Source organism: Syzygium oleosum, unplaced genomic scaffold (assembly GCF_021117445.2).
Source record: "Syzygium oleosum isolate NSW1041296 unplaced genomic scaffold, Sole_v2.1 Sole_v2.45, whole genome shotgun sequence".
Classification (NCBI taxonomy): Eukaryota; Viridiplantae; Streptophyta; class Magnoliopsida; order Myrtales; family Myrtaceae; genus Syzygium; species Syzygium oleosum.
In genome coordinates this window covers 1,736,596-1,749,222 of record NW_026607529.1, presented here as the reverse complement: position 1 = coordinate 1,749,222, position 12,627 = coordinate 1,736,596, and the positions used below count along the sequence as shown (strand labels likewise).

The 12,627-nt window shown below is 37.6% G+C and overlaps 1 protein-coding gene across 3 annotated transcripts; it reads right to left on the bottom strand.

Annotated features, from left to right (window-relative positions):
- Positions 1-1,455: 1,455 nt before the first annotated feature.
- LOC115679619 (BEL1-like homeodomain protein 11) lies at positions 1,456-4,477 on the bottom strand. 3 transcript variants are annotated; one of them, XM_056306544.1, is made up of 5 exons: positions 4,435-4,477; positions 2,807-3,725; positions 2,299-2,681; positions 2,139-2,199; positions 1,456-2,033 (listed from the first exon to the last, which is right to left on the bottom strand). In XM_056306544.1, the coding sequence occupies exons 2-5, from the start codon at positions 3,566-3,568 to the stop codon at positions 1,878-1,880; spliced, it is 1,362 nt and encodes a 453-aa protein (XP_056162519.1). In that variant the 5' UTR covers positions 3,569-3,725; positions 4,435-4,477; the 3' UTR covers positions 1,456-1,877. The 3 variants fall into 3 exon arrangements, with proteins under 3 accessions (XP_056162519.1, XP_030459101.1, XP_030459100.1); XM_030603241.2 differs by lacking the exon at positions 4,435-4,477 and adding an exon at positions 4,010-4,252; XM_030603240.2 differs by lacking the exon at positions 4,435-4,477 and adding an exon at positions 4,010-4,252 and having other exon boundaries at positions 2,807-3,696.
- Positions 4,478-12,627: the final 8,150 nt, after the last annotated feature.

The window sequence follows — 12,627 nt, the reverse complement described above, 5'->3', positions numbered from 1 at the left end:
AATAACTATATATACATTTGATGGCCTAGAGATGAGGTAATCTTGATTGATCCATTAACTGACTAACCAAATTCACAAAAAAACTAATATTTGGTCTGGTCATAGATACATATTCTAGAGCACCGACCATTTGTCTATGCAATGTTTGAGAAACGAGAACCTCACCATTGTTAGCAAATAATAGAGTCTTCGAGGCTAGAGGAGTAGATACAGGCTTGCCCTTAACAAGGTCAAACTTGCGCAAAAGGCTATCAACATACTTGGCTTGAGATAAAAGCGTATCGTTATAGTGTTGATGAGCCTCAATTACAAGCAAATAGTGAAATGGTCCAAGATCTTTCATAGCAAATTCCTATGAGAGTCGAGTAATCAAAGACTGTAATAACTCAGAAGTATCTAATATCATCAATATTACAACATAAGATACACATGGCCTCGAGAAGAAGGATTGACGAATAACGAAGGATCAACCTTACTTGCGATGAAGCCCAAGATAATAAAAAGCTGTTAAAGTGATGAAACCATGCACGTGGAGCTTGTTTTAAACCATAAATGGTTTTCTGGAGACGGCACACATGATTTGGGAATTCAGGATCAGAGAAACCAATAGGTTGGCGCATGTAAACTTCCTCACAAAGGATGCCATGCAAGAAGACATTCTTGACATCAAGTTGACGTATGGCCCATCCTAAAGAAATCGCAATAGAAAGGACAAGCTGAATTGCAGTGGGTTTAACGACCGGGCTAAAAGTCTTTTTATAGTCTAGTCTGGCCTGCTGTTTAAATACCTGTGCAACGAGACGAGCTTTGAAGCGTTCTACAATTTCATCAGATTTTTCCTTAATCTTAAAAACTCATTTACAACTGACTAAATTCTTAGAAGGATCAGGTGGTACAAGATCCCACGTGTGATTGATGACCAGGGTATTAAATTCATCTTCCATGACCGCTTTCCAACATAGGTCAAGAGTGGCCTTAGAGTAGCAAATTGGAGCAAAGTGTTGATTTGGGGTGAAGGAGTTGAAGAAGTTGATCCGTTTTTCTGCACTGATACCATGTTGATGTTTAGACTCAGAGGGGAAATAATGACAATGTGTTTATGGTGGCTCAACCCCAATTACGGTTGTATGGTATGTATTTATAGGAGTGACTCATTACAGAAATGGTACAGATAGAAACATAATTGCGAAAATACCCCATAATACATATAAATTACACATTAATATATAATACTCTTATTACCATAAAAGATTTCATCAAATTTATTAGAGAAAATTGATTCTTTTCCCATGGTTTAAGAAAGCGGAATTTTTTGATGAACTAAAAAAATCACAGTAATCATATATTCATATGTGCTTTGACAATATTATAAAAAACTATCCTCTAATGAGAGGTATTTTAGGCATGCCATACTATTCCTTTCCTATTACACTTGTTATTAGCGAAACCAAATGATGTAATAAACGCACATTTCATTACTTAAACCAAATAACGTAATAGCTATTACATTCAATCTTATTTCATTACTGCGATCGGGGTATTAGTTCAACCCTCTAAGTTTCTCGTATTTTTGCCAATTCTTGTACAATCGACATTTAACTCAGAAATAGCCATAAACTGGCATTTTAAAGGATGATGAGTTTCTGACGTAAAAAAACATAGGCTACTATTCGAATAGAAAAGGTCGTTAGACCTACTTTCATGCTGAATTAAGTAGGCGTCCTGCCAACTTTGAGACCAGAATGCCTATGAAACGGCTTATGCTTCCCAGAAAGGCATACATGATTTATATCCTGAAGGCATTCCCTGACCATACTTTGATGACAAATTAGCAGATTTCTACTCGTGGAATTCGGTTTCCTATTACCATTCTCAATTCATTCGTCTTCGAGGTTGGTTGAATCCTCGTCGGTTATGGAACCTCTGATCAAAAGATTCGAGTCCTCCGATGAATCTGCAAATTCCTCCTTGTACATCTCCTCGATCATGGGCTTCCACAACCGAACCCGGGCATTAATGAACCAGTTTGAAACCTGAACAAGCGGGAAGTGAAAACCCGTACATTGGAACATGTTATATGCTCGTGCTCGGCAGTGAAAACAAGTAGCGCCAGAAGGAATTAGTTCTAGAGAGATCACCTGATTCTTGGTGAGGCCTGTTTGTGATGCCAACATAAGCTTTTCGGAGTCATTTGGATAGCTGTTAGAAGACCACAAGAAAGAATATTTATCACCAATAGATTTTCCAATAACGGCGAAAACAATAGCTCCTTCGAGCACTTTGGAATCAGGTGCTTACGGATGGAGGAAGTGTTCGAAGAGCCACGAGCGAAGGATCACCAGAGAAGTCTCTGGCAACCCTCTGATGGGCCTCCAAGCTTGCCTCTGACTGTGGATCAATCCAAGCTGTTGGAGAGAAATCCTCTGCTTTTGCCTACATTCTCGATCGAACAGGCTCAGCCGCGAAAGTCCAGAGATAATTCTCGAAGAATCGTCAAATAGTTTTCTCCTTGTGATCTTAATCTGAGATACTATTGCATCCCTCGAATTGCAGAAATGCCTAGTCATCGCTTGGAGGGCCAGTGCAGTGTAGGATTTTGCCGCTCCCAAACCCGCCACCGATTCGAACGACAATACCACCTCCTCCATGTGGAAGTAGTATTTCGTGAATCTCTCTTCGACCTGTAAATTCGCTCCAGCCAACGTGGCCGTAGCATATTAGTGAAACAACGACAATACTTTTTGGCAATAAATTTGGATATGAAGTAATTTGAGAGGCTACTTTGTAGTTTGTGTAGGAGGCCCACCTCTTCCAGTAACGAAACGAGCTTAGCAAGTTTAGCTTGAAGTTCATGTTTCTCTGCAGAGAGACCATTATTGCCTAATTCTTCCTTCAATTCAGAAACCAGCCCTAGAGCTGCTTTTCTTCCTGCTCCTCCATATAACTTCCTCAAGTACTTCTCATTGGCAAGCTCGCTATCACTCCCACAGATGCCAACAACTTCTTCCAAAAGGGACTGAGCTGGCTTCAAGTATCTTGAATTCCCAACATTGGAAGGAACCAGATCGGGCCGGTAAGAAGTGAGGCACTGCCTGTTCCGAGGAGCCAAGGACGAAGCAAACTCAGAGTCATTGCTTGCATCGCAAGCTTCTCTTGATTCCCCTGGGACAACATAGCTTGAACTGTAGAAATCTGCACCGCTCAAGGGCCTATGCCCGAATTGGACAGTATTAGGTTCAAGCAACGGAGATTTGAGAGAGAGCGTGAGGCTGTGGGCTTGGTCGTTAGGCACATTCGCTGCTTCAAGAAGATCCATCAAATGCCTGGTGTGGGTGATATGGGATTCAGCTGCTGTTACAGGACTGTGAACAAGGTTTATTGATCTTGGCATTCTTTCCCCAAGATACTGGATGCTTGGTACTGCACCGATGGGCTCAAAGAATGTGGTGTTGTTTCGTAAACCAGAACCATAAGAACTCAAATCTGGGCCTTCGAATCGGCTCTCACATGGAATGAATCGGCACCAAGCGGTTGGCATCGGATTCGGCGGTGATTCGTGCGTAACCATAATAATCCCCGGAACTTCGTTGGTATTACTTTTGGATGATCTTTATGGAACTGATTCGCTTGACAAGATTCCGATTTCGAGAAAATGTATCATGTGACAGATCATTTTCTCGATTGCGATCAGTTCTACTGTATGAAGTGGAGAATCTATCAAAAGACTGTAACAGAAAGATATACATGAAGAAGGAAATCAATCAGAAACAAAATCTTGATCTTGGAAGACAATGTAGGTAGCATCACTAGGGCAAATTGTTATCCAAAATGAAGCCCCAATGCAAACCCACCATGATGATTATTATGGCAATAGGGAAGGGAAGCATACAAGAGGCAAAATACTGAACAAAAGTAAAAACAATACTAATATACTCCACAAACAACCTAAACTCTGCAAAAATCAGTGAGATAATTTTTATAATGAGAGAGTTTAAAGAACTACTAAAACCTCAAGATCCCTCATAAAGTGCAGGCCGTAAGAGGTTGAAAATGAAAGATATGATGCAGGACTAGGACTTCAGAAGCAGAGCATGATCTTCTTGGTGCAAGACATGCCTCAGAACATTAATAATTCGAAGAGAAGGAAAAGCAGCAAATGATTCTTTTCCTCTCTGAAAGACGTGAAAAACCAAGCGACAGGATGCTATTAAACCTAAAGACATAGACTTGTGCAGGTGCTCAGAAAGAAGCCAAGCTGATTGGTTCTATCACTGCAGGAAAAGAAAAATGACAGGGATAAAGGCCAAGGGAAAAAAATGGTCCCCTCGATTGTCCCTGACCATTAAAGGCATCAAATTTCTTCAGCTTTAGTTTGCCTGCTATAGCATATCTTTGGGAGACTCAAAAAGTACTTTGCAATCTCAAAAAACTTACCTCAGTCCAGAGAGAGAGAGAGAAAGAGGTTAAATTGCTCTGTCATCTGCATTGCTGTGATCTGTGAAAAGAGAGGGAAGTACTTAGTGAAACAGAGCAGAAAAGTGGGCTCACTTTGCACACTCCCAGTTTAAAGATTGACCTCAAGATTGTCATCTTGTGACCTGTGAGCACGTTTTCACGTTAGAGTATCTTTGCCTTTCTTTTGGTCCCTTTTCTTGTTGGGTGCTGTAATCATCCATGAGGATGTAGATGTTGAGAGTACACTGAAAATCACAAATCTTTTAATGAACAAGGCAGGCAAGTAAAGCGAATCATTGCGCACTAGAAAGAGATGGTTGACTGTGCTTGCGAGATCAGTTGATGCTGGCGATGAGAGAAGTCTCTGCTCTGGTTTACCCCATCTTGAAAGATAGCATTTTGGAAGGCTCCGGATATTAAATTATACCGTGTTATCTAGTGAAAGGCGAAAGGATAGCCCCGGTCTATGCTTAGGGGCAGCTGTAAACAATAACTGTACACTCATGAGCTGAACTTTTTTCTTTTTTCAAATGTCCTTCAATGCCTTAACTCGATGATACCCATAAGTGTTGGATTCAAATCTGAAGCAGGCCAACAGGGTTTGCAAGTCTTTAAGAGTTTTTTGACAGAAGTCCAATGGCTAGGTGCCATGAGCCATGTTTCTACTAACAAATTCACTGTTCTACTCCCCAATTTGACCAGTGAAAACAGACTATTGATTATGTATTCCTCTAATGCAAATTTCTCGTTCTGGCGCGACATAATTATCGAGAAACGAACACTTATTTGCAAATGCTAATCTCTATAAGGGCAAATTCCAAATAAGGGTATAAAATGTTATCATTTTTTCAAATAAAGACTTGTAGTGGATAGTGTTTAAAAAAATGGCCTAAAGTTGCCATAGCAGTTTCAGATAAGGGCTTGATCTCGCTGGCAGGTTAAATATTTCGGCTGGTAAAGGGTATTTTTGTCCAAAGACAATTTTAATCTAATTTTTTGTTAAATTAGATTAAAAATTAAGAAATCTATCTTTTAAAAAGAAAAAAAACTAGATCAAGGAAAAAAGAAAGAAAAAAAAGGAAAAACTTTAAAAAAGAAGAAGTAAATGACGAAAATGCTCTTGACCAGCCAGTGAAGTTAGGTCATTTTTTGAAACTGGCATGGCTACTTCAGCCCTTATTTGAGAAAACGAGGACAACAGCATTTCTTGTCCTTATTTGGAATTTTTCCACTCCACATGGACGACTTGGTTGATTCACCTTGTTAGTGCTGGTGCCCAAAGGATGACATACTACCTCTCCACCACAATTCTACGAAGGAACTTATGCAACAACATCAATCATGTCAGCTACCCTTGAGTCATGCTCGTTTGATAAAATTGGAATATAAATACCGAAAATTTTAAGGCGTTTAATGTTAAGCGTTGAAATTTTTAGTATTCAAAATGGAAACGATAGATGGTTTGATAATTGAACGAAATTGAATATATGTTTCATTAGCTTCCTACAAAAAATGGAATAGTGAACATTACCGGAAATGTTGACAATATAGATTGTAAGATGATAATATTTGTAAGCGATAAGTACACTGGAATTTCTAAAATTTGTCACCATAGTGCAATTGAATCCTAAGGCATTCAAGTTTTTTGGTTAACTCTACATGACTATTTTTTTTTCCCTCCTACATGGTGCTAATGTAGCTAAAATATAAATGATAAGGTTAATATATGATTTCTAATCTAAATATTATTCAAATTGTACTAAAAAATAAACTAATTAAAAAAATGAAGAAGGCAAAACGGCGAGAGCTGTAGGGCCTTTGCCTCCGCCGCCCCTCCATAGCTGAAAAGGGCCGGCGATGGTGGGGGATGGACGGCAAGTGGTTGGCGAGGTCGCCGGGCCCCGGCCAATGGCTGGCGACCCTAGCTAACAACAGACCCTCGCCCAAATCTTCTTCTTCTTCGTATGGTGGTGTCTATCTGTTTGTCTCTTCAATCCCATTTGTTTCGGCTGTTGAGTCAATGAGCAAACAATCCACGAAATCAAGAAAACCCAAACCCACTTCACCTCCTACTAATGCGACCCCAATTTCATTCGTTGGGAGTTAAGACTGGTGCCACACCTTATATATCACATCACTTCACCTTCCCCAGATGATGTGGGACTCCGTTTATTCCTGTCTCCTTTGCCATCATCGAGGTGGAGCCGCACTTTCATCACTCGCAGGACCGAGTCGTTACACTTTTGATCCTCATCGCTCCCAAATTGTCTCGCTTCAAGCAAGCTCTGATCTTCATCCTCCTCCTCGCTCTCTACGTCTTCTTCACTTCCTTCCTCAGCCCAGATCCCAAACTCGACCCCTCATTCCGAATCTTCACCATCTTCCTAGCAGCTTGTATCTTTGAGGTGTCATAACATAAACTTTTTTAAGCGAGAGCTATAGCAATATTTCTAAAAATTGGAATAATGAATTATAACAATGTCATAATAATAATATTAAGATAACAAAAATAAAAATCATGATGGTAATCACATATTATAATAATATTAATATTAATAGCAATATCAATGAAAATAGTAAATACTATTTCTAGCATAGTTATTCATGATAATATATCCGTAAGGACATATAGATGTTATAGTCATCATTATAATCTTGCTATAATGAAAACAAATATAATAATGGCGTATGAATTACTAAACATGTTATCATTATAGTAATGACACATAGATGCTGGGAAAATAGTCAAAAAAAGTTTTAAACCTTGTACGACGATCAATTCAGTCATAAATCTTTCAATTGACTAGTCTTAAACCTTTTATCGATTTGTCAATTTACTCATTCTGGCCAATTTTGGCCAATAATCATTGACATGGCAGTCTAATCAGCACCGGCTGTCCTATGTGGCACGAACGGCGCTGACGTGGACAATTTTTTACAACTTTTTAATATCATGCATTTTTTCTTTTCTTTTCTTTTTCCCTCTACCAGCTGTTGTCAAGCCTTGTCAATGGCTGCCAGAGACCCTAGCAAGGGCCACCCTCTCTGACCCCTAGCAAGGGTCGTGCTAGGCCAGGCCTAGACGTCCCTCGCTTGAGGTCAGCGAGGGTAGCCTTCGCTTGAGGCCGGCAGAGGGAAAAAAAAAGAAAAAAAAATTATCCATGTTAGCGCCAGTCATGCCACATACCACGTCAACCATTTTGTTCAAAATTGGACGGAATGGTTAATATTGACAAATCGTTAACAAGTTTAGGACTAAATTGGCAAATTATTAGAAGCTTTATGACTAAATTGACACAATTTAAGGGTTTATGACTAAATTGACCGCCGTACCGTAGGTTTATGACTTTTTGGACAAATTTCCCTATGCTATAGTTATAATTATAGATTATTTAGTGCCAATTAGGCTTATGACCCAAATGACTTGTTTCTTTATTGAAACAATCTCGTCTCATGTAGTGCCAAAAGGAGCCTATTGCAGCACCGTTAAGCACCGAAATAGAATCGAAACTGGCACTTTAGCCAAAAAAAAAATCAAAATTGGTACACGCAACGGCAAAAGTTACGTGGCCATGCAGTTTGCTCAAAGATCCCAATGGTGTTTTAGATACAAAGAACGAACTCGATGTGGTTGAACTTTGGAAGAATTATTAAAAAAGTCCTAAACCTATTGTAATTGTGTTAATTCAGTCATAAACTTTTTGCATTTGTGCCAGTTTAGTCTCTCTGGCCAATTTTGGCAAGTCGGCGCTGACATGACAGTGGCGGCGTTGATGTGACAGTGGTTGTGCTGACATGGACTTTTTAAAATAATATTTTAATATTTTTAAAAAAAATTTCTTTTTTCTATTCTTTTCTTTAGTATTTTTTTCCTCCACCTCGCCTAGATCTGGGCCAAGCGAGGGCTCCGTGACCCTCGCCCAGTGCCGGTGAGAGCATCCCAGCCGAAAAAATTAAAGAAAATAAAAGAAAAGAAAAAGAAAAAAATTATAAAATAAATTCAAAAAATTATTCAAAAAGTCCACGTCAGTGCATGCAGTGCTATGTGGCCAAAATTGGCCAGATGGACTGAACTGACATAAATGCAAAAGGTTTAGGACTGAATTCGCCAAAAAAAAGTTTATGACTGAATTGACATAATTACAAGAGGTTTAGGTTTTTTTGTAATTTTCCCTTGAACTTTTCATTGAGGTTGAGGGAGTTTATCAGGGAAACCAATCCAAGAAATTAATTATCGATGAGGAGAGCGATAACTCAGCTACTCAACGAATTGATTGTAAATGGTTATAACAGAAGAAGAGTCACCAGCCAATCAAGCATAATGTTCATGTGCTCTTTCTCAGCCAAATCCCAAAACATATACATGAATTTATGCTCGCAGAACAAAAATATAACCACTTTTCAAATGATCCGAAAAAATACACAAAATTTTACTCGAAAGACATAAGTAGATATCAATCAGTATTCGTCCATACAAGCTGATGTGGTTTTTAACGTGGATATAAGTACCGACATATCTGCCGGCGTGTGTAGGAAGAGCGAAACGACGTTTCTCTCGTCTGAAAACGATGTTGTTCTCGAGTCTTCTACATCAGTGACTCATCTATTTCAACGAGAAAAAGAGAGAATATGAGAAACCCCAGATTGAAAGGGCTAGGTTCTCGAATTGAGTTCTTTCTGCTCCAAATTGAAATTCAGTGTCCAAATCAATAATTTGTAACTTTCATGAATGGAAAAATTTAACGGTGGATATTTTTGTACTTCGAGAGAAGTTTTTGTAATTGTTTGGATTGTTTGAAAAGCAATAATATTTTTATCTTGCGAATTTAAATTCATTTATTCATTAGGCATTTGGCCATTCTTTCTCTTAATATTTACAACAAACAGTGTCTCGTCCATTAGGAGTGAGCATGATTCCAGGGTAGAACCTGAAATCTGATAATCGGACCGTTGGGAACTTGTCCGGTTTCAAGTTTTAAGTTCTAAAAATTGAGGAACCTGTTTCGACAGGTAGGTTCCAGGTTCCAGGTTCCAAGTTAGTGGAACTTGAAACCTGGAACCTAGAACCTGAAATAAGTTTTTGTGTTTTTCTTAGTCCGTGTCTTCACACAATTCTGCGGTATTCCATGGCGTCCAATGATGAGTATGTAATCTGTAAAACCACTAGTCTGAGCTTCCATTTTATGACTGAGTTTTTTATTTTGTTAATGTTTTATAAATTATAGTCAGTGGATTATAATAGCAAGTGATGGCCATAAAATGTAATATTTAACTGCAATCATTCAATTAATAATACAGGTAATAATACAGGTGGAATCTATGTAGAACATGGAACCGACCCTGAAACTTGTGATAAGGTAGGTTCTAGGTTCCAGGGTATGTAGATTGTAAAGTAAGTTCCAGGTTCTAAAAAATAAGGAACCTGTTCTAATGAGTCGGTTTCAAGTTCCAAGCGGAACCTATACAGAACCTGGAATCGCTCACCCCAACCGTCCATGATGATTTTCCAAGTCATTTTTTGTCTTTCTTTTGGTTAAACAAAATGCTTGAATATTTTGAATTGATATGACTACGTATCAAATCGATGGATAATCATGAACAAAAATTCTGAAACTGGCAAGAGCATCTATACAAGAATATTACTTCATATTATGTACCATTGCTTTTGTGCACAAACGATAACCATTTTGTTTCTCTATTTTTTCTATTTTCGGAAAACAGATTTGAAACAGAAATCAGTTTGGCAACACAACTTCATTTTTTATTTCCGAGACAAATTTTTAGCCCATAATATATTTGAAACAGAAATGAGAAGTAAATTTTTTTTTTTACTTTACTATTTCTGCAACAGAAACAGAAATAACAACTCTTTTTATCGCTTACCTCCCGCTGCTTGTCCTCACCAGCCGGCTGTCAAGAACAAAAATTTAAGAATAACCAATCAAACGAATTTCTATTATGGGAACAAAAATTTTGTGTCGTTATCAAACGCTACTTTCTGCTTAGAAACTCGTCCAGGGAATAGAAATCTATTTCTGACCATAAATTGGGGTGAATGATTTTCATTCGCACCCAAAGCATGGCTAACGAAAAATTGGACAAGAACTGTCCATATGATTTAAAAATAGTGTGATGAATAAGTTACATGGTGTGATTTTAGGAAAAATGGCCTTGAAAAAAATGCAATAGCACGTTTGGTTGCAATAGTTGCTATTACATTACATGTCTTTTGTAGATTTTGACCGTCTATAACATTGTTTGCTTGCAATAATGGCCATTACAGCGCAATCCTGGTTACAATCGAAGCTATAATAATTATTACATGACCCCCGTATAATAGCTATTACAACCTGGCCATAATGGCTTTTCCCAAAGTACCTCCAACTCATTTCTCCCACTCACTCCACTAATGGTAGATTATTAATGATAATTATATCTTTATAAAATGTTATAAAATTTATTTATATTATTTATATACCAATAAAACTATGGTTAATACCACAAAAAACCCCCCAAACTAATATAGTTGTGACAAATTTACCCAAAACTAATTTTTTGACCACGAAAAAATCTCAAATTGGTACACCTGTGACAAATTTACCCTCCGTTAGTTTCCGTTTAATTTTACCGTCAAATTGCTAAATTGGATGACACGTGATAGTTAACAGGTGTACCGGTTTAGAGTTTTTTTTTTTGGTAATCGAGGATCCGCCACCATTCTACCGGTTTAGGGTTTTACCCCTCAATTTATCACGAATTCACCAATTTATGATTTTTCGTGATATTAATCAAGTTTAACGGATGGCATATTTGTCACTAGTGTATTAGTTTGGGGTTTTTGGGAGTCAAAAAATTAGTTTTGAGTAAATTTGTCACAAGTGTACTAGCTTGAAGTTTTTTGTGGTCAAAAAATTAGTTTGGGTTAAATTTGTCACATGTGCATCAGTTTGGGGTTTTTCGTAGTATTGAAATGAAACATGACATAATCACATATTATACGATTAATAAATGAAACATTAAATAATAAGAAAATTATTGAAATGTAATAAGAATTATGTTATCTTGGGAACACTTAATTTCTTAATACATTAACATAATTCATTTATAATAATCAGCATAATCTTAGTTGCTTATGTTAGCTATGATCATTTAAATTTTCATAACTAAATATTAAATTATTCACAATATAATGATCATCTTAATTACTAATTATATTAATCATAATATCAACTAAGTACTATATAATATTTGTTTTAGCACAAACAAGTAATATATGATTCAGTTTAAATCACATCAATATTAATTATTAAATTACAGATAAAAATTTATATATTAAATTTTATCCATCGACTCGGATCTTGACAATATTTTTTTACCCGGATCACGTTTCATAAAGCCTGCATGCGTAGTACGTCGTGAAAGCAACGTCCGGCATCAGAAAATGCAGCAGCATGAAATGGAAACAGAGCAGAGCAAAGCGTGCTTGCTCGCTTCTGCTGGTACGGTTTCTCAAATCAAAAGACAAAAGGGACTCCCTTGGAGTGTGGGAAGTCTTGAAGAAGTTGCAGATCACCTGGAAAGAGAGCAACATGTCTCGGGTTCAAGACACGGCCCAAGCAAGCTGCTTCTGCCAGTTCAGTTACCTTAAGGAACCAATGGACTCCCTGGTCTGTTGTTCATCCTTGTGTTCCTTGAATTGTTTCTCCCATGTCCCTCTTATTCTTATTCTTTCACCGGTTTGAAGGGATTTTCTGAATAGCTGATTGAATATGAAAAAAGGCCTCAACTTACTTGAAGCAAAGTAGCTTATTAGCGTCAACAAAATTTTAAACCGGTGGGGCATCTTTTGGATTCTTGTGGAAAACAGTCACGAAAAATATTGTGGCCTTATGCGTGAAAAATACAGAGCATAAACCTAAAGCTAGAAGAAAAACCGAAACTAGGTTAGTACATAGAGTTTTGTCCACTTTAGTATCTTGTTCTTATGTGGGAAATCTTTTGGATTTTTACCTAAAACAAAGAAATAAAGGATGTGGCTTTGTGGGTTGTCCTACCTTATGTGTGGAAATTGTAGACAAAAACTGGAAGCAACACAATACCCAAAGACTGCAAGTGTTTCTGAGTTTTCTGATAGAACTTGTTATTTGACTTGTGTAAAGAATATTAGTATTG